The sequence below is a fragment of the Ambystoma mexicanum genome, chromosome 4q (genome assembly GCF_040938575.1).
Source record: "Ambystoma mexicanum isolate Mex_15411 chromosome 4q, UKY_AmexF1_1, whole genome shotgun sequence".
Taxonomy (NCBI): Eukaryota; Metazoa; Chordata; class Amphibia; order Caudata; family Ambystomatidae; genus Ambystoma; species Ambystoma mexicanum.
In genome coordinates this window covers 872977791-873005160 of record NC_090928.1, presented here as the reverse complement: position 1 = coordinate 873005160, position 27370 = coordinate 872977791, and the positions used below count along the sequence as shown (strand labels likewise).

Here is a 27370-nt window from a genome sequence, read left to right as displayed (position 1 = left end):
GAATCTTGGGCTACCCATCATCTCTCCACGCAGGATGCAGAGATAGACCACTCTTGTTGGGATACGAAACAAGACATCTCTGCATATAACCAAAGTGTGGGTGTATCGGATGAGGTCAGTGTAGGAGGTGGACAGTGACCAAGAGACCAGCAGGAGGAAAGAGGGAGCGGTGGCTTGTGGAGGAGAGTTTTAGCCCAGCTGAGGCATTGGCTTAGGAGTGATAGTGGTTATGTAGTGGGAGTGATTGTGAGATGTGTGCAGAGAGGAGAGAGTAAAGTGTGAATGTGAGAAGTCTGGTACATGGTGCATAGACGGTGGATGAATAGTAGTGTGGTAGGCGTAGTAGTGTGGTAGGAGTAAAGTGGGAGGAAAAGGAGGAGTAGCATGGGTAGTAGTGTGGGAGGAAGAGTAGTATGTGCAGTGCTCCAGATAATATTTTAAAGTTGGAGTATTTTATCCCCCTATTCTTTAAAGTTGGGTGCAAAATGATTTTTTAGGGAGTAAAAAATTAAGTGAAATTATTAATGGGTGTATTTTATAAGTGAGTAAAAATGTGTTTTAACTGTAGAACAGAAGAACAAGTTACTTACCAACAGGTAAAGTTCTTTCAAATGGATGTTCCTCCAACGTACTGCTCATCTTTGACATGTTAGGTCCAGCTTCGGCTGCTTTGGAAAAAACAATTCGGCAGAGGGAGCCCTGTGGCAATGGCGTCGAGTCAATGTCCTTCGAAGGCGTCTGTCGAGGGTGACGTCATTGGACGGTATAAGTAACACGCATTGCTTCAGTTCTGTCCCCCCCCCACTTGTTAGCTGTTAGTACAGGCAGGCAATAGTCAGACTTGTTAGAGCGAAAGCTGTAACAGCATGTAAAATTCTACAGAGAGGTAGGATGGGAGGGCGATGAGGAATAAGTTGGAGGAACATCCAATCGAAAGAACATTACCAGTTGGTAAGTAACTTGTTCTTCGAATGGATTGTGTCCACTGTATTCCTCATCTTTGACAGACTCCCAAAGCAGTATACCAGACTGGAGGAGGGTGGAGGATTTAGAATTGCCAATTTTCACAGGGCAGAATAAAGTACTGCCTTACCAAAAGCGGCGTCCTGAGCGTGGGACGTATCCAAACAATAATGCTTGGTGAACTTGTGCACTGATGACCATGTTGCAGCATTACAAATGTTTTTAATGGCCACTCACTTTTGCATGGCTGTGGAAGAGGCCATGCCTCTAGTAGAATGTGCCCGCAGACCCTCTGGTGGGTCCTTGCCCGCCAATCTATAAAGTTCTGCAATCCCAAGGATAATCCACCTTGACAAAGTCTGTTTAGAAACAGCTTGTCCTCATTTTCATCCAGTATATCCTATAAAGAGCTGGTCGCCCACTCTCAACTTGGACATAATAGAAATATAATAGCTTAAAGCTCTTTTAGGGTCACCATCACCAACAACACATTTCCACCACAAACATCCAATTACATTTCTGTCACACTCATGCAGGTGATGCCAGATACCCCCTCACGCTATTGCTGATGACACCCGTTAGACAACCACGGAACAGGCATGACGCCTACAACCAGGCACACATCCGTACACAGGGTATCAAAGAACAGACCTTTGTACTGCTCAAGGCCAGGTTCCGCTGCCTCAGCAGATCTGGCGGGGAACTAATGTATAGCCCCATAAAGGTTGGCAAAATTGTCCTGGCATGTGCCATGCTGCACATTATGTTTATTCGATGGAACATTGCACTGCCCCTGGACATGGAGCCAACAGATGAGGAGGATGGGGATGACGACAATGATGGGATGGGAGTGTGACCCCGATGGGATGGCATAGATTGTCAACATGCACAGGAAGCACGTATTCTACATTTTTTTTAGCAATCCTCATAAGCACATGGAGGACATTTTCACACACGTACTGTGTAACAATTTCATTAAATAATACACACACAGAAGAAGGTCCACTCGTCATTCAGATAAACAACCCCGTGTATTATGATCAAGACAAAAGAAAACATGTGCAACAACAATACCCTCCCAACTCCCAGGCCCCAACTACCTATCCCAACTATGCCCCCCCGATCCCCTCCCAAAAGTACTCTCCCACCTCCCAGGCCCAAAATAGCAACATGTGGAACAAGTGTCAATGAATCAGCAGTACTTCCTTCCACGCTTGGTGGCATGTTTGTCCATCTTAGACGAGCCAGACAGGTGCATTGACCTTCTCCTGGGGTTGTCTGCCTGGGCACTAGTAGGCATGGTGCCGGGGTGTTTTGAGGCGGTAGGTGTGACATGATGACCTGTAGGGCCAGTGCCATTGTTTCGGCAATGTTAGATTGGACATTATTGTCCTCATGGACCCTGCGTGACACGAGGACAGTGGCAAAGTCGGAACGCCCAATGGCACGGGCAACCCAGCGCCCAATAGCCTGGTTGCTCTCCCTCTGAAGCCATGACTCCTCTAAGTGCTGCTGCAACAGTGTGGTCAGTGTGTCCTGGCGCGCCTCCATCCATTGGACATGCGCATTAAGCTCCTGGAGTGATGGGTTGGGCGAGCGCATGGACCTTCCTGGGCTGTTCAATGAGGGGGCATGGGAGTACTGGGTCTGGTTGGGGTGATGGGGACAGTGCTATGGCCATGTATGTGCATTGATGGTAGAGGGGGACAGGATTTGCTGGAGTCTGTTTTATATTTGTGCACTTTCTGTACTCACCAGCCTCGCCTCGCCAGGTGTTCCAGCTTCTCTGCTGCATCGACTCCCTCGATGTCTTCCAGATGCAGCACACTGCTGCACTTGTCCTACCCATGAAAGCAGCTTCAGGGGTGAGGTTGATCCGCCACCTGTGGATGTGCATTTGCACCGGTTTGCAGCCAGAAGGTTCTGCACCCTTAGCCTGAGGTCATCCCAACGCTTGTGGCAGTCCTTTACGCTCACACCCACAGCTGTTGCCTTCCGGTCTGCTTCTGCCCATACAGCCTTGTGCCGGAGATGCGTGCTGCACCACTGGTCGGCGGAGAAAAGCTCCCCCTGGCTACTATGTGCTCGACCAGCATGTTGAGCTCTGCCTCACTGAAGCGTAGCTTTCTTTGGCAGGTTTGGGGAATCCTTGATGTCATGTCCCTGTATGCGTTGGGCCACTCACTAATGCTGGATAGCTTCTGGTACAGGGAGATCACAGTGGATTGTGATTTTTGTAATGGCCGCCGGCCTCTTTCCGGTTCTGGCGATCACATTATTTCCGGCTCCTCATACGCGGTGCCGCTATGTCCGGCATACACACGGTGAAGGCACGACACGAAAAGCTTTGCTAAGATGGCCGCTGCAACATTAGCATCCTGGTTGATGTGCCACGATTGGCGGGCATGTCTATTTCCAGACCCCAAGGGCACTGGAAAGCGAGAGCTGGCATATCACCCTAAGGCACTCAACTCAAGGCACGCTCCTGTCCGTGCCTAAGTATGTTGCATAATTTCCTCACACTTATTTAAGGTAAGCGTCTGCCCATTGGAACTCTCGGCCCTAACGCATGGCTCACTCCCACACCCCTCACATTAACGGCTACGGGGACATTCAGTCCACTGCCTATCAGCTGCAAAACTATAAACACTCTGAACTTACCTATGCGATAACACGGCTGTACTTCGTGAACACCATCATTACCCCGGCAATATCACTGTGCCATATGTATGCATAATCTCTCCTGCGCCCTTTGCCTTAATGTGATGCTCTGTTGATTTTGCCCACTCTGACAAATGTGACGATTAATCTTACCCTAGCATTTCGCCACGTGACGCATATTTGAATTAGCCCACCTTGACAAACGTGATTATTATTCTAACCCTAGCATTTTGCCACATGTGATGCATATTTGAATTAGCCTACTTTGACAAACGTGATGATTATTCTGACCCTAGCATTTCGCCACATTGATGCATATTTGAATTAGCCTATTTTGCCTGCCTGCATATCTTGTCTGCTGTATAGCTCAACTTAGCCTATGATTATGTCAACTATAGATTTCCCATTGTACGTTAACATATGACTAGCCGTGCAGCCAACCTTGGCAGTCTGAGACACTCCTCTTATGCTATTATATGTCTAGCCATCTCATGTGCCACTCCTTGCCAGTATTCCCTCACCTATATATTGATACATGATATTGTTAGTACTATCATATCTTGGGTATTAAGCTGGTCTCCCCATTGTAGTCCGAAAACCATTCTAACTCTAAATCAGCATGCTCACCATAGTCACCAACCAGAGTACTCATATCTCATTAATTATCTTGAGCCTCTTACTATGCTCTACTAGACCTGTCTCATTGGCTCCTTGCGACCGCTTGAGAATGACCTATCCTAATCTGCTTAACAACACTCCTACTATCATGACCCCAGCAGCCAATGACACCCTGAGCACAATCCCAAGCTCTCCCTGCACAACAGAGTCTAGGAACTCCCAACTGCGAGCTAGACTAGCCAAAACATATGAACCACCTAGACATTTGGCACCTACTTCATACCGGATCTTGGTCGCGAAGACCTTGCCACTCCAAACTCCGACCAACAAAAAGCCATCGGCCAACTGCCCAATTAGCACCAAATACCGGAATGGCCAGCAGCCCAAAAGAACACACAATGCCCCCCTTACCAGCCACAAACAGTACTTGCCAGCTTATTCAAGGAGCATCAATAAATGCCAGGTCTCTGGTAGCTCATGCTGCAGAGATTGCCGATCTGATTCTGAGTGACAACCTAGAGTTTCTCGCTATAACCGAGACATGGCTGCATGCGGCAGCAGGCCCCATGCTTATGCTAGCTGTGCCAGACGGCTATACAATTCTAAGACAAGACAGAGAAGGGACTACAGGTGGAGGTATCGCCATAATCTTTAAATCTAGCCTATCAGACTGGCCCCCCAATACGATATACAATCATGTGAAGTCATCACATTCAAACTGCCTTTGCCTAGTTCCCAGTCCCTTAATATTCACTTGATTTACCGTCCCCCAGGTCCAACTGGGACCTTTGAGGACGATATCTATACAATACTATCCAATAACCTTAAAAGCACATCTCAAGTATTACTTCTGGGTGACCTTAACCTAGGCTTTAATGACCTCTCAGATGAACCCGCCTTGACAACGTCTAATATCATAACAGAACTTGGCCTCACCCAAAAAATCAAATCTCCCACTCATAACAAAGGTAGAACACTCGATTGGATAACAGATTACAACTGCCAAGCCAACATCCTTTCCATCTCCCCTCTAGCTTGGACGGATCACTCTCTCCTTTCATTTACGCATGCCACCAACAGGCCCCCACCCATACTTGCCCCCATTGCCCCACCTACACTCACCAGGAACAAAAAAAAACATTACAACGGAAAGACTCATCCCTGCTATTCTCCCCACCCTCAACTCACTCCCAGAGAGTACCAACCCCGAAACATTAGTCGAGGAATACAACAAAATGATGGCCTCTTCCCTAGATCAGATCGGCCCCCTTAAACTGAGACCAAGTAAGCCTAACAAACATTTGAACAAGTGGTTCAAAAACTTAAGACAACAAAAGAGAAACTGCAAGGCCTCATGGAGACTACTTTCTTCTTAAGCCAATAAACTAAAGTTTACTAACATCTCATCTCTCTATAAAAAAGAAATTTGCCTTGCTAAACGGGAATCCTACGACAACCATATATCCCAAGCTAACTCCAATATGAAAGAATTATTCACCATACTTAAAGAACTGGAGGCTCCCATTGCTATACCGGACACCTGCACTAAAGACAAAAACTGGTGCTCAGATATCCAACATACACTCGCCAATAAAGTATTGACTCTACAAACTAAAATAGCCCAAAATAAAGTGTCTCTAAATGTCCGACCATCACCTAATGCCCCCCCCCCAATACATCCAAAATCCAACCTGACTGCTTCAATTTATTTAAAACTTCCATTATTGAGGTAGAAAAAATCATCCTGTCTCTTAAAACTTCTGACTGCCAGGGCGACCTTTGCCCAGCACAACTCATCAAGGATGCAGCACGCAACCTATCGCCATTCATCTCTAAATTTATCAATGCCTCCTTTGCCACCAGTACTATTCCCACGAACCTTCAAGAATCCTGGGTGCTTCCTTTATTAAAAAAAAAACCTAAGCAAGACCCTCAAACACCAACTAATTACAGGCCAATCACAACTGTTCCCTTTCTACTAAAAATATTAGATGAAGTGGCATACACGCAAATTCAAAAATACCTGAAACTGCACCACCTTTTAGGGGCAAGACAGTCAGGTTTCCGTCCTCAACATGGCACAGAGACCGCCCTTATCGATCTAAAGGCCCAGGTTGATGAACTCAGAGACAGCGGAAAATCAGCCTTACTTCTCCTCCTTGAGCTCTCAGCTGCTTTTGATTTGGTGGATCATGAAGTAGTATGTAACCATCTCGGATCAGCAGCACATTTCTCAAACAAGGCCATAAAATGGATTAGCTCATTCTTAAGCAATAGAACAATTAGGGTCTTCTCGCCATCAGCAGTGGCGGACCCTATAACCATCACTTGTGGCGTGCCCTCAAGGATCCCGTGTCTCACCCACTTTGTACAACATTTTCACCAAGCCCTTTTTTGATGATCTGGACCTTCTGGGTATCACCTACACTAATTATGCAGATGATACTCAGATTCTCCTCCCACTTTCAGGGGATGATAAGGATTTGGCTTTGGTAAATAGAGTGTACCTCATCATCCAGGCATGGATGGCTACACATGGTCTATGCCTGAATGATGTTAAAACCGAACGCATCATCTTGGGCACTCCCACCAACCTAAAAAAACTAGGCCCTGAATATTCCTCCTTTATAATTGATGGTAACCTTATCAAGGTGGCCAAGGAGGTAAAGACACTAGGATTCAATATCAACTCCACCTTGTCCTTCTCTAAACAGGTCAACACACTAGCGTCTACCACTGCGTACACATGTAAACATATTAGAACCAGTAAACCCATTCTCTCTAACAATAGTTGCATCATCTTGGCCAGAGCCCTTATTCTGTCCCGCCTAGATTATTGCAATGCCCTCTACATAGGTTCAAACAAAACCATCATCAGGAGAATTCAAATTTTCCAAAATAATGCCTTAAGAGCGGCCCGAGGCATTGCCAGAAGAGATCACGTCTCGGAGAGCAGGAGACGAAACAACTGGCTATCAACCAATGATAAAATACTCCTAAAAACAGCGTCACTCGCCCACAAATCACTAAACAATGCCACTCCGACTTACCTCTTGGAAAGATTCCACTGACGGACAACTGCAAGACCCTCCAGACTAGTCAACCTGAACTGTTTGTCCATTCCCAGATTCAAACTATCCAAGGTCGGAGGTTGTAGCTTCCCTGTAAAAGCGGCCCAACCCTGGAACTCCCTGCCCCCATCACTCAGAGAAGATCAATCCTACCTGAATTTCAGTTCCAACACTATCTTATGGCTTAAATCCTGCGACCTGTAAACCTATTGGTGTAATTTCCACCTGTAAACCTGTCAGTGTAATTTCCACTGTGTGAACGTACGCCTCTGCAGCTAAGACGTGGCTAATTCAGCACTACTCCTGTAAAATCCAAATTCATGTACTGTGTGTCATATTTGTAAACTGCCCTAGATCTGCTAGACCTCCTTGATCCATAAATGTATTGTATTATATGTCACTCTATATAATGATGTCATTTTCTGTTACATTGTAACTAAGCTTTGCATATTCTTGTAACTGTTGCGCCCTGATACCCACGGGTCTGGTGCGCATTACAAATAATCAAACAAACAAACAAGGCGGATGCACCGTCAACATTGGTGACGGTGCATCCATCTACACTGGTGTCACCGTGATGACTGTCACCAGTTCGACGAATAAGGGATGCGCGTGGCGACAAGCCGTAATCCTACCTGGTTTCCAGCACCATGTGGTGGCAGACCCGGTAGGACTTCCATCACGGTAACACCGGATTTTTGACGCCAGACTCGTAATAAGGCCCACTATCCTTAAAGTAATGCTTGCCGTTGTCAGGGATAGAGGCATATGCCTCCCCACCCTAGGTTCCCAGGATCCCAGGGAAAATAAAAGTACTACTGATCCTATCGCACTGGAGAAGGAATCGGAAGAGAAGGATGCCCCTGTGAGTATCTCTTCCTCCTCCTGGTGGATGACTAGATTCGGAGAGTGGACCCCCCAAGGTTTTGACCTTATATCTGGGGTCCCCCTTCACATGGTCCCTTGCTCCACCACAAGCCACACAAGATCCACTGGGTCTTGGGACATAGGGAGGCCATGCATAACCAGAGTTGTGCTTGGGATAATTAGTCCCACTACCCTGCACATGGTCATGCAACTTACCCTTTTTAAACTTGTTATGGCCCTCTTGGGACGAAGATATTTCAGTTGAACCACCATCTTTCTCCTTCTGCTTCTGCTTCTTCCCCTCTTCCTGCTTCACAGAAGCAGGCTTGTCCTTATGGGACACCGATACATCTAATGCAGTGGCTAACTTTTTTTAGGATCTATATCCTTAGAGTCAGCCAGATGCTGCTTAAGATCAGGGGAACATGAGGCAAATATATGTTCTGGCATGACGAAATGAATCATACCTTCAAAAGTGGTAACTTTATAATCTTCCTCCCAACCAGTCAGGTTTTCCAAAGATTCTGTTACATATGTGAGCCAAGTACTACCTTCGAGCGGAATGAGGCGCAAGTGTTTAGCGTGTTGAAAACTCTGCCAATTCATTCCAACTCAACGTTACTGTGCCAGATACCTGCTTAGTCTGTCTACTGTGGACACTTGCAAGGGGGAGGAGTGCCTTCAAAACCCCAGCTTCAGTCAAGCGGAGCGAGGCGCAAGTGTTTTGCGTGTTTGGTGGGCCTTAGAGGGGCCGTGCTGGAAAGTGGTCCCGGGACAAACAGCGTACGAGCAACAAGCTCTAGTCAGATCTGAAGAATCTAGTCTATAGCAGTCTTGTGCGATCAGCCTGCGAGAGGGCGATCAGGGATTGTGCGTGTTGCTTTTTTCTGCCCGCGCTTCTACAGAGATCAAGAAAGGCGGGGCTTGGTAGAGACCTGCTGGAAAGTTGGCATGGGGAAAATAGAGAACGAGAAGTAAGCGCCAGCGGGTGCATAAAAACCTGAGGCGCTCTGGAGCGGCGAGCCCGTGAGCGGGTGATCCTGGTCAGTGCCTGCAAGTTTGTGAATAGTTTGTGAATGGAAAACTGTGGCCGTTTCCCTTGGTGATCTCCCTGTGAAACGTCCATGGTAAATGGAGAGGGGGGGGGGGGGGAGTCTAGAAAGCCCAGTGAGCTCAGCGTGAAATACGAGCATAGCGAATCTGGGGACTACCGGGAGGCCCTATTTGAGCGTTGGGTCCCATATTCAGAACTGAGGAAGCAAAAGGGGCGCCGCATTCGCGGCCAACAAAGGTAAGAAGACAAAGTGCCTCTGCCCTTTTTTGTTGAAAAGTAATGAAACTACTGAATGTGAAGCTGCTTTAAGGAAGTGTGCAACTCCTACAACTCCTAAAGAAGCACGAAAAGGGAGAGAGGAAGGGATGAGTGTGGCGTGGAAACACAAAAACGGGGAACTAGTTGCTCCCTAAGAGAAACATCCAAGACTGTGTGGAAAACAGTGGATAAAAGTCGCCCCGGCAGAGGGTCTTAAAGGACAAGGTAGCTTGATCCCTTGGACTCAAGAGTCAGTGGCAAATACCCCATGTCTGGTAAATAGAGAGGAGACGTAATTAATAAGATCAACCCCACCGACTCAAAAATGAAGCTACGAAGCACAGTCGATCTAGACTTGGTAAAAGTGCCAGAGTGGGATGGCTCATAATTGGAACCAGTGGCACACTCTACCACAACAGGGACACCTTTGTCAGGCGGTACATCAGAGAGTCCTGCTCAAAACATATTAACAAACAGGGCTCAAATACATGGTGCAAGACAGCAATCTGAAGAAGAGAATGATGGGAAGGAGAGCCGAGCTGAGCGGACAAACCACTGGAAAAGAGGCTTGGAATATACGGTGACTACTAAGAACATTCAAAGGAAAATTAAGGAATACTTTGGGAAGAGACTAAGTAGAAGTCTGGATGAACTGGTAGAACAACCAGACCTAAACTGGGGCCATCCTGCAGTAAACGGCAAAGGGAGGGCAAATCCATTGGAAGAAGAGCTGTGGATAGAGGTAGCACCAGAGGATGAATCTGAGGAACGGGGGAACAGTATGACTGGAAATGAAGAAAATGGAAGAGAAATATGCGCTGAAGAAGACACCCATGATAAAGACACCTCAGTTGGAAGGGAGGGAGAAATAGCTGAAGTCTCAAACCCAAGCGGTACAACTCTTAAGAGCTTTAAATTATGTCCTAAATTCCCTGGTTTCGGTTTTTGAACTGCTAAGAGGGGAGGTTCAATCCCAAACAGGGATATTGCTGGAACTAACAAAGGAAATGGCGAAATGTGATGCGTCTATGGTCAGCCGCAGCAACATGATTAATGTCACGATAGTTCCATCAGTAATGGATGTCAAAACAGAAGTCACAAAACAAAGCAATGATGTATATCTCCTTCGAGGTCTACTGATTGAAAATGGAAAGGTGGAAGACAGCGGGAGAAACCAGCTGCAGGAGGCCCTGCGATTCTGGCTGGACAAGCCAAAACTGAAGGAAAAAGAGAGTCAAACCCTAAAACATTTGATTACACACCTCTGTTGGAATAGACAATAGAAGAACTAATGAGGACGGCCCAAATATCAGATAATCAAGCTGAGATCACAAAAGAAAATCAGCAAACCTTGGGGGGGGGGGCTGCAGAAGATTTAAATGGATCAGCCTCATCTGGACTGAGGCAAGCACCCAAAACTACAGGAGGAGAAGGACAAAGAAAAGACAGAAGGGAAAGAAAACGTAAATGGAGACCTGTCCTCAACCGGCAAAAAAACAAAAGAAAAAGTCTAAAAATAAAAAATAAAAAAATCAGAAAAACCAAAGGACTAATGAAGGCAACGAATACCGTGCTATGGAAAAGGAAAGAAAATTAAAAGCAAAAAAAATCAAAGGGGAAGGAGCTAGAGAACAGCTTAGAAGCAAAAGACAGTAGGCCAGAGAGCCCCGCACAAGACCAGATAGGGGCAATAAATGCCGGACAGTCGGACACAAACAATCAACCTGAAGTGGTGTGTGTGAGTGTTGGCCTTCAAACTAATGCACAATTAAAAATAGATGACATCATCTGGGCTCAAGGAAAAAAATGCTTGAAACTTGCCCCAATATTTATGCAGAAGAAGCAACACTTGCTAGGAGCAACTATACCAACTAGGAGTGGAAATACTAGCATTGGTGGATCAACCATAAAAATGGGCCCGATATTCACAAGAGCAAAAAAGGAAGAACTGAAGCTGCAAGTGACTGGCCAAAGAGAGACTTTACCACCAATGACCATGTGCCTGGGGGAAGGAAAATTATGAAACCATTCCAGGAACAGGAACGGGTTCAGGGAAGTCAAACAGCGTGGGACCTGAGGAACTCAATAATAGTGAGTTCCGGGGGGACCAGGGAAGTGAAACGGTTAATCCAATTGAGAACCCCACGATTTTGAAATCCCAAAACTTTGGCTGAATATCACAACCAAAGCAACTAAATTCAAGTCCTAAAGTAGAACTGTGATTCTAACTATATTCAAAAAAGTCAGATGCCTCTTCTTGTTCTCTACCGACAACATTGAATATGTTAAATTCCAAGACCGGAATAACTCGTTTATGGTTGAGATAGGGCTGAGCTCAAAAAAAGCACAGTCTGCGATTCTAAAGGCTGCCAGAGACCTTGAACATGAAGGTTTAGTAGTGCTCAATAACCTGTCCAACATTTCCCCTGCTTGCCTATTTCAATCTAATGATAGGCAAGGGGATTCTCTGCAATGAGACGGAAGAGGTCCACGGGGGCCCCGAGTAAATGGGGGTCTGGCGAACGCTAAAGGGGCTCTAGATCAGGAAAAAGCCATGGCGGCCCTACCAGACATTTTGTCACAAGTCTTTAGAAGCATGGTCTAGGCACTCAGGGTCTTTAGTCAAAAAGGGCTTCATATTGTGAGATGGAACACGTGGGGCCCTAGTACATTTAGGGCAAAGGACACAAGAGTATCTCTTTGGGAAGATGGAGATACTGTTATTCCAAGAAACGTGGCTTGTAAACCCAAAAGAGATCGAAGGGTTTGTAACATACTGTTTGCCAGCGAGCCAAAAGGCAAAGGGCATCCTGCGGGTGGCCCGTTTATGGCCTTTAGAAGCAGCTCTGTCAAGCACGTTATTCCAATTTTTAAAGATGAATTAGGCATATTAGCATGCAAAGTACAACTGGTTTCCAGCTTAGGTAATCCTGCATTAATCATGATAAATATATTTTGGAACCCTACTTCTTCCAAACTCCAACTTTTCCTGGGAAAGTTAACAGATCTACTGGGGAAAATTAAGGTAGAATGGCAAGCCGCGAATATCTTGTTGGTGGGTGATCTTAATGCAGAGTGTGTATATCAAAGGAAGGGGACCAGGGGTGGAGGGCTACAGAAGCTGTCTAGTAAGGGGAAGGCCTGGCTTGATTTTGTAAACACATGGGATATGAGAATGCTAAATGAGGCCTCACAGGGAGGTACAGACCTCTGCATGACATGGGACAGAGGCAACTCAGCCTCTGTTTTAGATTATATCTTTGTTAGTGATGGACTATTTTCCTGTAATTCTGTGTTAAAGGTGAAACAGGAAGGGGGAAGTGACCACTCGAGACTGGAGATTTCATTCACAGACCTATCTGTATCCACAAAGTTAGTGCACAACCAAAATATATTTCGGTCAAAAGGGAAGTTACGCCTGGTAAAGTATGGCCACGGTGGGAGGAAACTAAATAAAAAGCTACAAAATAGCTTTGATGAGGAAACCTGGATAAGAAAACGGAACCTGAGAAAAAGTATCCGGCTTAAGGACCTTAAAACTAAACCAAAGGGTTTGTAAAATAGAAGTAAAATCCATTATAAACAACTATACAGCCTGGCAAAAAATCAAAAAGTCCTCACCATCAACGAGATGGGGAACAAATGCTGAAGCTGGCCTCAGAAACAAACTTAAGGAGCTTCTGGTGAGTAATAAGTGAATTGGATTCTCCGTCCAATAGCTCACTTTGTAACCTGGTTCCCAAAAGGGAGTGGAAAGAGCACCTTACAGGTACATTTACAAAACCACAGAAGGAGCTAGAAGGTTTGCTGCTAGACCACGGGCGGGAGCTGCATTTGAAGGAGGAAGAGATTGAGGAAATAATAAATAAGGCCTCAACATCAAGAGCAGCAGGCCCCAATGGCCTTACATTCCAGGTTCTTAACTCTGGGCAAAATTACTAAAACAACTATTTAGTGATATTCTACGGAAAAGGCAGTTCCGCCCGTCCTGGAAAACAGCACTTGTAATACCATTTTTTAAGGAGGGCGATAGGACAAATCCAACAAACTATCACCCTATCGCCCTACTTGATATTGAGAGCAAAGTGTTTATGAGGTTGCTGTAAAATGAGCTATTGGTTTGAATGGAGCGTGAGAAGATCCTATCCTGTTTTCAGACAGGATTTAGAAAAGGACTGTCAACGACGTTGAATGGCATAATGCTAAACTTGCTCAGTGAAACTACTTCATCTAAGGGAGGTACACCACTATATGTGGCCTGGATTGACCTCTCTAAGGCCTTCGACCAGATTGATAGGTCAAAGAAGTGGCGTAAGTTAAGAGGGAAAGGGATTCTGGAAACATTACTGTCGATGATAATCGAGCTCCATAGGGGATGGCAGTATGGATGTGATTAGACAGTAAGGGTCATCTGTCAGTACCAGTGGATAGAGGGGTAAGGCAGGGATGCCTGGGAGCACCCACAATTTTCAATCTATTTTTAGCGGATGCAGGGGAACATCTGAGGTCGTCGGTCCTAGCCAGCCCAGAATTCAAAGGGAGAAAGATTTTCTGGTTAGCTTATGCCACCGACATCGTCCTGCTAGATAGAACTGCTATTGGTCTGCAGCGATTGTTGAATGGGCTGGGTGACTATGCCGCCAAAAACGGGCTAACAATAAACCCGAATAAATCAAAGATTACAGTGTTTAAACATTCCAAGAAGAAGATCAACTTCAAACCATGGGTATTAGATGGACAAATAATCCCACAAGTTGAAGAACTAGTCTATTTGGGATACAAGGTTTATGCAAGTCCAGCATTATATGAAGTAGAATATGATACTATTATTAAATCACTCTCACTAATCCCTCATTTGAAATAAATCTGTGCTAAATACTGTAAATTGTCCATTGTCCCGATGATAAAGTACTACTTAGCCAAAATAGTCCCAATATTATTGTATGGCCTAGAAGCCAAACCACAACTATGGGAACTAAATTGGTCCAAGCTGGAAGGCAGAATTTGGAAGGGGGCTTTAAATTTACTTTGGAGCACCCCTGGGTGGCATCTGCGCCATGAACTGGGACTAAAATCCCTAGGCTGCTTAGCAGAAGGGAAACTGCTATCTCTTTTTAAGAGAGATTATAAATCCCAAACCAGGCTCCCTGTATGAGGATATTAAGGCACATCATGGCAATTTAAAATCTAGCAGCCTACGGAGATTAGAATTTAGGGTGGAAACTGCGCTAACTAAAATAGACTGAGGCCTCGAAATTTTAATCAGCAATCCCGTGAAGGTGAAACGGGAGTTGGAATCATTGGACTGGATAGAAACCACTGCGAAGGTAAGATCATCAACTCCTCCAAAATACATTTTTGGTTGCTGACAATAAGCTAGGATTTCTTCTACGATACCTAGAAAAATTCCCAGATGAGAAGATTAGGAACAACTTTCTTAGGGCTAGGCTCAATATATTGCCAACTGGGGAGAAACCCGAAAACAGGGGGATAAAGCTGTGAAATATTTGTGAGGGTTGCGCGGTCCCAGTAAATCAGTCCCTCCGGCACCTATTAATAGAGCGTGGAGGAACTTGGGCCTTGAGGGTAAAAAAGCTAGGAAGATTTGTGGAAAGGATTGAATGGTAAACATCAGAGAATATGTGGTACAGAATGATATCAGGGCACGAAGTACAGCTGACAGCAGCAGTGGTTGATCTACAAAGGTCCCTTAACCTCCTAACCTAAGTCAAAGTTAACACCAAGGGTGAGGAAACTTGGGGGCATTAGATAACAATGTTGAAAATTACCCTTGCTTCAGAAAACCGAAATCTGGGGGAAATGGAGGAGCATTTAAAGAGCCAGAGACAAAAGAGGGTTGAGAAAAGTATGGGGGGGAGAAATATAAGTTTAGGTGAGAAGGAGTGGGTGCCTTGCCTTTAATGTGAGGTACCTTACCTCTCCACTATCCCGGCTTCTCTTTCCCAACTATGGTGATTGGGTTGGGTCTCTGGTGTTTTATTGGAAAAATGAATTGTGAAGATTTATATTTTGTACTAAATTGTAAAGGTTTGTTTTTATTGTAGTTAGATTGCAAACCAAACACAATAAAAAAAATTACAAAGAAAAAAATTAAAATTACTATCTTCTCTTTACTTTTCAAGTACTGGGCAGGAGTCTTCCGAAACATCAAGATCAGTGTTTGTTTTAATGTTGCAAAGTCCTTTCTCTCAGTCTTTGACATTTCCACAATGACACAGCAGCCAGAAAGGGGCAATCTACTCAGTGTCAAAGGTGTACGTAAAAGCGCTCAGTGATGTATAAAGCTTACAAAGGACAATATTCAATGGGAAGGAAAAGTTAGCAAGAGATTCTGGAGTGTGGAAATTTGGATCCGAGAGTCAGAGGAGGATCTGCTGTGGAGAACAAAGCTGTCCCCAACTTTCAGACGACTTTAGGGAGCAAGAGCCACTCAAGCCAATGCAAGGACCACAAGGGATCCTTTGTGCGTAAAAACAGGTTGGATGAACTAGGGGCCACCAGTAAACGGTATGAATACTCACCACCCTTAGTTCACTCCATGTCCAAACTTGGCAGGCTTGGAGATGGTTGCCTGGAGTACGAGATCCCCTCCTTGGTTAAGCTTCAAGTGCACAGGTCCGGTATACAAGAGAACTGGATCTCTCGTCATGAATGCAGGACAAACAAAACACTGATGTAGCTGGTCTCAGGACACTTGAAGAAAAGCAGGAAAAATGCCAGCAGTGACCGCCACTGTTGCTCAGTGACGCAGGGGTACCCAAATGTGTCAAGGTCTGATGCAGGCTCCTCTCTGGCGGCTCAAAGCGGCTGGGTCAATGAAATTTATTAACGACATGCTTTTCAGTCCGAACTAGGCTCAGTGTGCCAAACTTTCTCTGTGTGGTTCTGGATAGTTCTTGGATCTGCTAGGCTTCTCTGGATAATTGGCTCTGTGTATAGATAGATTCGGACCTATGGGTGATCTTTGGGTCTGCAATCAGGGCCCCTCCTCATATCCCAAGTCCATTGAGTGCTCACATCCAGCTGGTCAATGAGGAGATCTGCCCCACTTATGCACACCAGCAGTGGTCCAATCAGGGACCACTGTGGCTATCATGCTCTCGTGCACAGACATTGTGGCACCAGTAGTGTGGATTAGGACCAGACAGTTCCAGCCCACTTTCTGGGCACCCACACACGTGACATGCATTATCCCACGAAAAAAGCTGGCTTTCGTGGGTGAATGCATGCCCAAATAAGGACTCCACGGGTCACAAAGACCAGGAGAAAGCCCAGTGGACAAAATGGCCAAAGTGTTAGGGAGAATTTTTAGTTTAATGGTAAATTCCTCCCACCTTACAGACTTCCAGCTCTTTTGCTGAACTTTGGGACTTTGAACTTCTAAATTCTATGTGTTTTCTGTGTTTGTTTGTTTCTTTTGGTTGTGGAGTCTGAAACTCCATAGGCATCATCTTTTACATTGTGTCACACAGCACCTTCAGTGCAGTGGCACAGGAAAGTCTTTCAGATTTTCCAAATGTGTAAATAACTTCTCTGAGATAAACTACTGTTTCCCAGAGTAGTAAAGTGAAATTGACTTTACTTACATTTGTAACTTTCTAGACCCAGCACACACTGGGCCTCATTAAGAGGCCGGCGGTAACCGCGGCGGTAAAACCACCTGGTTACCTTATTACCATTCCGCCTCCGTGACTCCCGAAAATACCAGGGCATTACGACCCTGGTGTCCTGGGAATCCCAGAGGCAGAATGGAGTAAATCCCCATTCCCATTGAGTCCCACAGGACTCAATGGGAATGGGGAAGTGGAAACACTGGCACCATCTCGTGATGGTGCTGGTGTTTGCACGTCCGCCTGCAGGCGGGAGGTGTTCAACCCGCCAGGTCAGACCTGGCGGGAAGATCACCTCCTTCCTGCAGGACTCGGGATCGGGCTGTCCGGAATTAACAATGGCGACGGGTTTACCGCCTTTGTTAATTCCGGACCGCCCGACCTGTAATGAGGCCCACTATCTTACAATAGGGTGCTGGAGGGGTTACCTAGTTTCCCCTTTGTCTAGCTTCTCTTTTCTCACTGAATGGCTGGTGGCAGTGGTTTCGTTTTAACTACCATGGTGTGCATTTACACGGGCTGCGTTCGCAGCTGCAGTAAAGCACTCAAGAGTGTCATTTTTGTCAAAATGTCCCCGGTCTTCTTTTTTTGACATTTCTTTGTGGAAAACTCCTTCTTGCGATTTACTCTGCGTGCCAAAACAGGTTTGGTCCCATTGTTCGCTTTGCCTTTGGCGGGATTCACAAGTGTAGCCCGCCTCTGACTCCAGAGTGTCTGGGGTAGACAGAAAGTGAGGAAGGTGCCCGAAACTCCATGTGCTTAGTCTCCTTGGAGACCCAAATGCACTCTGTGGTGATAGGCCGGCTGACTGTCCGGCAAGGACAGCCACCCTGCTGGCTGATTGACAGCTAGGCTGGAATGAATGGGAGAGAACTGAATAAAAGGCGAGGCTTTTGGCCTGGAAGGCAGAGTCGACCACTGGACGAAGGAACCGAAGAAGAACTTTAAGAGGACACCTGCTGCAACTCCTGGACCATTGGTTTGCCCGGTGAACCCCTGCTGCTGTGCTGGAACTCCAAATTTGTATTGACAGAGAAGCCCCTGCAAGAACGACTTCTCCCTTTGAAATGGTGGGACAAATCAACTCCAAACTAAGCCACCTGGACATCCATCTCAGAGCTGGTTGAATTTCCAGAGAGTTGCTGCTGGAAACCGTATAGCCAGGCAGAGGAACACCAGATTGTGTGCGTTGGTTTTGGCTGGCCTAGAGCTCCAGAAAGATCCTCTGGACTCCCCGGAGGCAGGACTGACCAAGCCTGAGCCCCCTCAACAGAGTGCGGGACACCAGAAGCAAGGAAAGCCCATCTCGACAGCCAGGAACAATGGTGTTACTATTTGCGGTAGACGCAAGGAGCTGAAACACTGAACAGCCACTGAATTGAAAATTGCCTGTTGCGAGTTGTGACCATCCCATTGCAGTGCAGGAGTCCCCAGAAGTCCTCCCTCTTGGCCCAGGAACAGTGAGATCTGCAGAGCTGCACAGGAACAGAAGTTGTCTGCTGCACTTTTCTTCATTCTAAAAGGTACTGTAAAGTCTGAGAGAACGTACCTCTTACTGTAGAGTTGCTTGCATCTTCTACTACCCACAAGTCTAATCGGCTTGTGGCCTTATATTTGATTCTTCTTTTCTTCAAAGACTTCTAAAACACAATGCAAAGACTTTCTACTTACCTACAAAAAAGTACTTCAGCTCATATCAACTTTTGCCTATGGACTTTGGCTTAGCCTCTTTCCCTGAATGACTCTTATTGGGGGATCCGAAACTATTCGCCTGCTTAAGAATATTTGTGGGCTCTTGTATGTTCTAAATAACTTTTTCCATTGACTTATTACTATTTTATTTTCTTTATTTTATTTAATATTTATATTGCGCCGGTAGCTCGCGAGCCTCGGGGCGCAGAAACAAGGACACGAGAACGGACGGAACAGATAGTGATTAGACAGAGCAGACGGGACAGTCACATAGAATTAAGCTAACTGAGGCATATGCCGTGATGGCGTTTATTTGAAGATATGGGTTTTTACCTGTTTGCGAAAACGCGAGTAGTTGGTTTCCAGTCTAAGGTGGTCTGGTAGGTTGTTCCAAAGGTTGGCTGCAAGGGTTGGAAAGGCTCTACCTAAGCCACTTTTGAGTTTGTGAGGTGACGTAGCAATTGTAACAAGTTGGGATGATCTCAGTGTTCTATATGATTCTAAATGCAACAGTGATATATTAATGTCCCCAGCACCCTACCAACTGAAGTCACGGTGTGGGTAGTGTCTGTGGGCCATCCCAAAAGGGCATCTACTGATTTAGAGGTATTAAGAGTGTATTTCATGAAGTGTGAGTACTACTGTGATATTGCTCCCTTCTGAAGAAAGCTTATTCTAACTGACTGATAAATAAATTAATAATGCTTTATTCAAGAAACCTTGAGTGTAAGAGTTTATTTGAATACTTGTAACTGTAAATCTGCAGCCTGGCTGCAAAAAAACGCAACCAAAACTGTAGTACAAGCTTATAGCAAAGGTTGGGTTTCCTTTACCTGTAGTCAGAGTTGTTTGTAGTGTTCCCAGAGGGTACTGCATACAAACCTTGCCTAACACAAAGGAGAAGACAAAAGACCTTGGGGCACGGCCATGACGGACAATACCCACAGTTATGAGCCAGGTGAGGTTTTCCCAATGCCTGCAACGTGCAAGCTCTCACAAAGTTCATATATGCAAGCAAGCGTTACGCGGCTGCAACCTTGCGAAAACAGTCAGCAGACGAAAGGCACGGTAGGTAAGCATCTTGGCACACAATCCCTTGATTGTCTGTGGGCACGACCGTACAAGCACATACACAGCATTTATTAGATTGGAACTGCTTATTCATGAGACCTTGTTTTACTTTATTTGTATGTGCTGCTTCGTCGCGTTTTGAAAATCGTGCAATCCTCCAGCATTATTGGGCTGCCTTGTGTGTAGATTCTCGTGTTCCATGATTATTGGAAGGTAAATCTGCATTATCCTGCATTTGCGAAATTACAGAGGTACATCTTTTGATGCTTTTCCAATATGTCAAATTATTTTGAATATTGATTTTAAATATGAGATCAACAGGATTGGATAAATATGAGTTGTGTCGTTTATTTATTTTACAGTGACTAAGCAGCCAAAGTGGCTTGACAGCAATTTAAAACTTTATTGGGCAAGTCTAGTTTTGGCTTACATTCTTCATTAGCACCCGATGGGAGGGCATCAACAGTAAATTTTGGTTAAACTCTATAGGACTAGGAGTAAGATTACTCTCTATTATTTCCCCTCATAGTGATAATCAGGAATATCAGAAGACACAAGGTATATAGTTGAATAGAAGTGACCTGTGCATTGGCTGGTGTGGCCCCTTGACACTCGGCCACTTTGTTTTCTTTGATTTTGGATGCATACTAATTATTTTTTGCTTTATCTTTTGTTTTCTCATGATTATTCTTTAAAGTGCTGATCTTTTCTCCTCTACTTCTTTCCAATCTTTATGAATGCTCTATTTGGGATGTTTTGTCTATACATATAATGTAGGTTACATGTATTGCTTATTTATACCTGATAATGGATTTATGTAAAACCGCTCCCTCCGTCTCTGTATTTGGTTTTTGCTGCGTATGTGTATGATTATGTGTATCCAAATTGGTGTTACAAAATATCTTTATTGTGTATATGCAATCCAGCCTCAGAAGAAGAGCCTTGAGCTCGAAACACGTGTCAGGCTGTCTTTCTGTATAATAAAATACATGCAACTAAGCTTGGAACCTCTTTGGAATTTGGCGCAGTGGAACTATTTTTGTTTCTACATTGTTCCTTAATTGTGGAAGTATTTGGCAACCTACCACAACTTCAGTCACCTGCAGCCTTTTTTCCTCCCCCAAATGCTTTTGCAAGCCGTTTGGACTCTATAGACTGTGTTGCTACTATTTGGTCTTGTATATTACAGTCAACACATCTATGTAGTCATGGAGAAAAGCAACACACACAGTGGTTCCCGGAGGCACAGACAGACAGCTGGAGCATACATATAATGGCACAGACACAGGAATCACAGAAAGACACCTGGAGCACAGACAGACCCAAGAAACACAGACATGAAGCACAGGTAGATTCCTGGAGTACATGCATGCAACGCAAGCATGCACATGAAGCGTACCAAGCCACCTGGAGCAAGGGAGATACCAGAGGTGTCAAAGCAGTGACATGACGCACAAAGTGTTTCACACACTCCGATAAAATGAATACTTGACAGCACTGAGCCTTAGTGAAAAGGGTAAACATCGATTGCACTTCACTAGATATCTCCCTTTAAAAAGGGGCTGTGAATAACTGGTCTGTCCCTTTGAAGAAAAGCACATTGAATGCCACGTCAATTAAAACGCTATTTAAGAAAACGTGCTCTCAATGACAGTTTGCTTCAAATAATCTCTTAGGAACAAGTTGCTTACCTGTAGTTCTTGTTCTTCAGCATGGGTCTTGCATGGATTCACATGCTATGAATATTCCCCGTCATCAGGCTGGAAATCCTCAGTAAAATAAAGCAGTTTAGCTTTAAGCTAACAACTACATTGTCGCTTGTATAGCCTATTGCTATCATTTTAAATCATACTGCCCCAACCAATGACACTCGTCCTCCTTAGCTCCGCCCCTGGTCACCATCTTCAGATTTGGTAACGCAGATAAGTGGCAGTAAGGACCCAAGAAGAGCCGCAGAGGGGAAGGAGGGCGGGTTCGCGTGTGAATCTATGCAAGACCCATGCTGGAGAACAAGAGTTACAGGTAAGTAACTGGTTTCTTCTCCAGCACAGCGTCTTGCATAGATTCACATGCTATGAATACGAATACACGCAGTACATAAAACACAACCACGGGAGGTGGCAAGGCTCAACAGAAGCAATGAAAGGTACCCCTGGAAAACACTCCCTCAATAAAACAGGTTGCAAAGCACCGCTTGTTTCCGACACAAGACTCCTCCCCGGAATCCCTGTTGATACAGTAGAATTTAATGAAGGTGCGAGTAGACCTCCACCTAGCAGCCCTGCAGATATCCAGCAGGAGAACACCAGAGAGGAACTCAGTCGTCAAAGCGATGGCCCTGGTGGAATGGGCTCTCGGCTAGCCCGGCAATGGTCTGTTGGCCAAGTGATGGCAAAGCATGATATAGCCAGAGGGCCACCCGCAGATGGAAGCCTTTGATAGAGCCTTCCCATGCCCAACAGGTCCAAAGTTGACAAAAAGCTGAGAAATCTTATCAAAATCTTAAGTGCATGCCATTTCAAGGCATGCAACACATCCAGAGAATGCAAGGACCTTTCAGCAGGTGTATAAGTGTTTGCAAAGAAAACTGGTAACACCAAAGGTTTGTTTAAATGAAAGTCAGGCAGGACCATTGACATAAACATGGATGAGTTCGTAGAAACACCTTGGATTGGTGGAAAGACAAATATGGAGCCTTAGAGCATAGAGCATGGATTTCTCCAACACACCTACCTGAGGTGATCATCACTAAGAAGGCAATCTTACACAAGAGAACTTCAAAGATGCCCGATGCATTAGCTCAAACGGAGCACCCATCAGTTTGGACATGACCACATTCAACTCCCATGCCGGGGAACTCCTTCACGAGCCTGTGAGACCACAGAGAGAGCTTGCCAGGAACCGGGTATACCGGGATATTGTGGCTAAGTGAACTTTGATGAACGCATGGTCAAGGCCAGCCTTAGCCGGCGAGAGCAGGTAAGGGAGAAGTTGCGATGCTGTGACAAGATCTTCTGTGACTAGCGCCACAATGTAAAGCACTTCCATTTGTTTTCGGAGCAGGCAAGTGTATCATTGGTTAGAATCTTCTTGCATTCCAACAGCAGTGAGAAATGCCCAAATTCTAAGGCTGCAGGAGCCAGGTCGACAGGTTCAGGGACTCTGGGTCGTGGTGCAGGATTGCCCCTCCTTCTCTGGATAGCAAGTCCGGAAGAGGGGGCAGCTTGATGGGCAGAACCACTGACAGGTGAAGAAGATCTGGGTATTAGATCTGTCTGGGTCATGCCGGTGCAAGGAGGTAAGTCTTACAGCAGGATAGTTTGAGTGGGTTCATAACACATAGGAGCAGCGGAATTGGCAGGAAATCATAAAGGAATAGGCCTTCCCACTGGAATGAGAAGGCATCCCCCAGACTCCTTGCAGGAGGATACCTTCTGGAAAACCGCTGGCACTTGGCAATGTCTGCTGTCGCAAACATGCCAATCTGAGGCTGGCCCCACTCGCTGAAGATCCGAGAGGCTCAAGCGTGCTGGAGCTCCCACTGATGGCAGGACCGCAGCATCCTGCTGAGATAGTCTAAAATGGCGTTTTAAATGCCTTGCAGGTGGACCGGGACTAGAAACATCTGGCGAACAATGACCCAGCGCCACAGGTTCTTTGCCTCCAGACAGAGGACGGGTGACCTCATCCTGCCCTGCTTCTTTATGTAATACATGGTGGTTGTGTTGTATGTTAAGACCGTGAACACCTTTCACAAGAGCTGAGGCTTAAAAGACTTGAGCGCCCAAAAAACTGCCCGGAGTTCCAGGATATTGATATGCAACGCCTTCTCCTCTGGGAGCCACAGGCCTCTGGCAAACAGCTGGCCCATTTGAGCCCCTCAACCTTACAGTGAGGTGTCGGTCATGACCGTCTCCTGATGCACAGGGTCCTGAAGAAAGCTCCCTGCGAGTGCAAGTGCGAATTGACCACCAGCACAGGGCCTGGGAGAAAGCTTGATTGAGGGCTTTCCTGTTGTTGCATGAGCCGGAGATCTGCTTCCAACTGGCATCCAGGAACTCCTGAAGCAGTCTCATTTGTAGTCTGCAATGAGGGACCAGATGGATGCATGAGGACATCATCCCCAAAAGGGATTTGATGGACCAGACTGTCGCCACTCTGACAGAGTATAGCCTTTGGACTTTCCCCAGGATGGCATGAATACTTTCCTCTAACGGGGGGAGCCAGGCACGAGACTGTGTTGAGTTGTGCCCCCAGGAACAGAGCATCTTAGGACGGCACCTTGCAGGATTTGGGATAGTTTATGGAAAATCTCAGAGAGGTTGAAGTCAGGACTGTCTCTGCTGTATGTTGCGTCGCCTGGACATGAGAACGAGACCGGACTAGCCAATCGTCCAGGTAGGGGTAGACATATACTACCTTCCCACGAAGGAACGCTGCCACGGAGGCTAGGCACTTGGTAAACACCCTCGAGGCTGATTTGAGGCCAAAGGACAGCGCCTTTTATCTACCTTGTACAACAAACCTTGGGAACTTCCAATGTTTTGGGTGAATGGGGATGTGGAAATATGCATCCTTCAGATCTAGCTTCGCAAGGAAATCTCCCTTTCTGCAGTTGGCTGAGCACATGCTTCAAAGTGACCACCCTTAACTTCTGGAACTTCAGGAATTTGTTGAGACGACGCAAGTCCAGGCTGGGCCTCCACCCACCTGGTTTTCTGCAAACCAGAAAGTATCTAGAGTATACTCTGGGGCCCCAGAGGCGCAGTGGGACCAGTTATATTTTCCCTTACAGCAGCATAGCCTGAACTTCCTTAACGAGTTGGGCTCTGTGCTGTTCTTGCCTTGTCACGGGAGGAATGCAGCGCCACTGGTCTTTGAACTCTGGAGAGTGTCCCTGCTTGATGACGTTGAGCAAGCATTTTTCTGTGGAGATGTTGCGCCACATGTCGACAAATTCAGACAGCCAGCCTTCCACTGGGGTGCTGAAGTTGGGGCTTGGTGATGGGCCTTGTCAGGCTTCCTTCTGCACCTGCATCCTGGCGACTCGTGGATGCCGGGTACCTCTGCTATAGGACTGGGAACTGCCTCTAGATACTTCCTGTGAAGTGGAGTGGGAGGGCTGATGGTAGGAAGGGCTGCACACCTTGGAAGTATGGGAGACCTTCCCCTTCTGGGAACGAAAGGTCTGCCGCCTCTAAGGCAGCATGCCCAGAGAGCGTGCTGTCTCTGTGTCAGTCTGATGGCAGGAGACTTGTCCACTCCCTTGCCGAAAAGGTTATCCCTATCAAAAGGCACGTCAACCGCCTTGGCCTGGACGTCCTGCCTGAAATGTGTGGCCCTCAGCCAACCTTCACGACGTAGGGCAACCCTGTTGTCCATCTGACGGAACCCTGAGTTTGCAATATCAAGAGCGACCGTGATGGCATGGTCAGATGCCACTTCCCCCTCCTGAAAGATGGCCATCGCCTCCACTTTCTTCTCGTCAGGCAGGAAATCGAGGATGGGCCCCAACTTGTACCAGAGTTCTCTCTCATAGTGTGCAAGTAGGGCTAGAGCGTTTGCAGCCTTGACTGTAGAGGTTGCAGTAGAGGTTATGCGCTTTCCAGCAGCATCCAGCTTCCTACCCTCCAGGTCAGGTGGAACTGAGGAAGAGGGAGAAGGATTAGACAACCTCTTTCTCACAGCAGCCGAGACTACTGAGTCGATGTTGTATGGCCTCCGAGGCATCTAGGAGCCATACCCGGGACCCTATACTTCTTCTCCAGCCTCTCCTTCAAAGGCATGGAAAAGGGCTTTTGCATTACCAGCAGCCTGTCCTCCCAGATGTCATCCAGAAGCAGGGCTGAGATCAAGGTCTTTCCCTTGAGGATTCACAGCGCTGGAAAAGGAATCCTTCCTTCTTTTCATCCAGCACCAGGTTGAAAAGCTTGGCGGCCCAGGAGATCATTGTCTGGAAACATCCCACCTCATCCGGTGGAGACTCCATAGATGGTAGGTCTACATCTGGCAGCTCACTGCCTGCAGGGACATAGTCATATTCAACCGTACCCTGGGTAACCAGCACCATAGCCGCAACCACTGGCGGACGTAGGGGGGCAGGCAGCATGGGAAGCACCTTTTTCAAAATGTTAAGATGGAAATGGCCAGTCCTCCACACCACTCATACTTGGGCATCCATAGAAAGAGAAGCCGACAGGACAGGTCTATTATTGGCTTTTACAATGGCTGGTCTGTATGAATAAAAACCCAATATTTGAAGATCATTTTCCCAACACTCAAATAAGAAGAACTGTATCTGGTGAATTTCACTTTAAGAACTCACTCGAGTCTTATTTATTTAAACAATAACGGCATAGTCATTTGGTGGAAGCTTAATATGAACATACTTTAGTTAGGATGCACGTCAATTTCTATATCCTGGTCAAAGCAAGACTTTTTAAACACATTCTTTTTTACTTTGCCACAATAAGAGCAACCTTGATGCATTTATGGCAAAGTTCCAAAGATAACCTGATGTCTCTAAGGATATATACAGACCTTTCATTGACACACCACCTGCAGAATTCATCCTTCACCCGGTCAGGAATGTTGACCTTCACCGTCAGGACCTTCAGATTCTCCCCGCGGTTAATGGCCAGAATCTAAGTGCAAACATAAGTGACAAAGACAGATGACACATAAAATACCCAAAAGATAAACGCATCCGGGCACTTATTTGACATTTCGCAGCAGCTCATGCTCGTGGTAATCATCGGAAGCATATGACACCGCGTGTGTGTCGCTTGTACTTAACTCAGCTAAACCTGAATGTACAACATAATAACTACATATACTTTCTTTTGAACTGCAATCGCTGGAACATTGCAGAACATATTTATATTAATATATTAATCCAGGTATAAATACATATTTATAAATATGCTCAAAGTGTGATTAGATGGGAATATGTATCCTCGGCCATCCCATGGGGAGAAGGAAGGGCAAAATAAAAGGCAAAGCCAAAGGGACGCACAGGGGGTGCTGGGAGATACTGAGGGACAAAAGGATTGATTCTTTAAATCACTGCAGCTTGAGCTTTCTAGAGCCCTACTGCATTAGGAAGCTTTCTAGAATAATAGTAACATTTACTGGCGCAAGGGTACTGTAGTTCATGAGGCAACGGACCAGATTTAAGTAGCGTCTCAAAATGTCACTGTGGGTTTCTTCTCCTCTAGAAATGTATGTATTTAATTACAGGGCGCCGGAAACCAGCAGTTATCAGGGCGCCAAACACACACAAAGGTACGACAACAAAAACGAGACAACCGCGACCTGTACATAGACGTTACAGGGGCTTCAATGAAAGAATTGAGTTTTTAAATCTTGGCGGAACATTTTGTGCTCCTTTTGCTGTCTCGGGTGTAAATCAAATGTGTTCGTTTTTTGTAAAGTGATTTTCACATTTGGCTCATTGCTTCTGTATTCTACAGTAAGTTTGTTCT

The 27370-nt window shown here is 45.9% G+C and overlaps 1 protein-coding gene across 1 annotated transcript in view; it reads right to left on the bottom strand.

Moving 5' to 3' along the window:
* The window catches only part of SRBD1 (S1 RNA binding domain 1), a 1352005-nt gene that overhangs the window by 855414 nt on the left and 469221 nt on the right, over window positions 1-27370 (bottom strand). The window contains exon 11 of the mRNA XM_069608446.1: window positions 26427-26530. Coding sequence (XP_069464547.1) covers window positions 26427-26530 — 104 coding nt within the window. The remainder of the gene's footprint in view (window positions 1-26426; window positions 26531-27370) is intronic.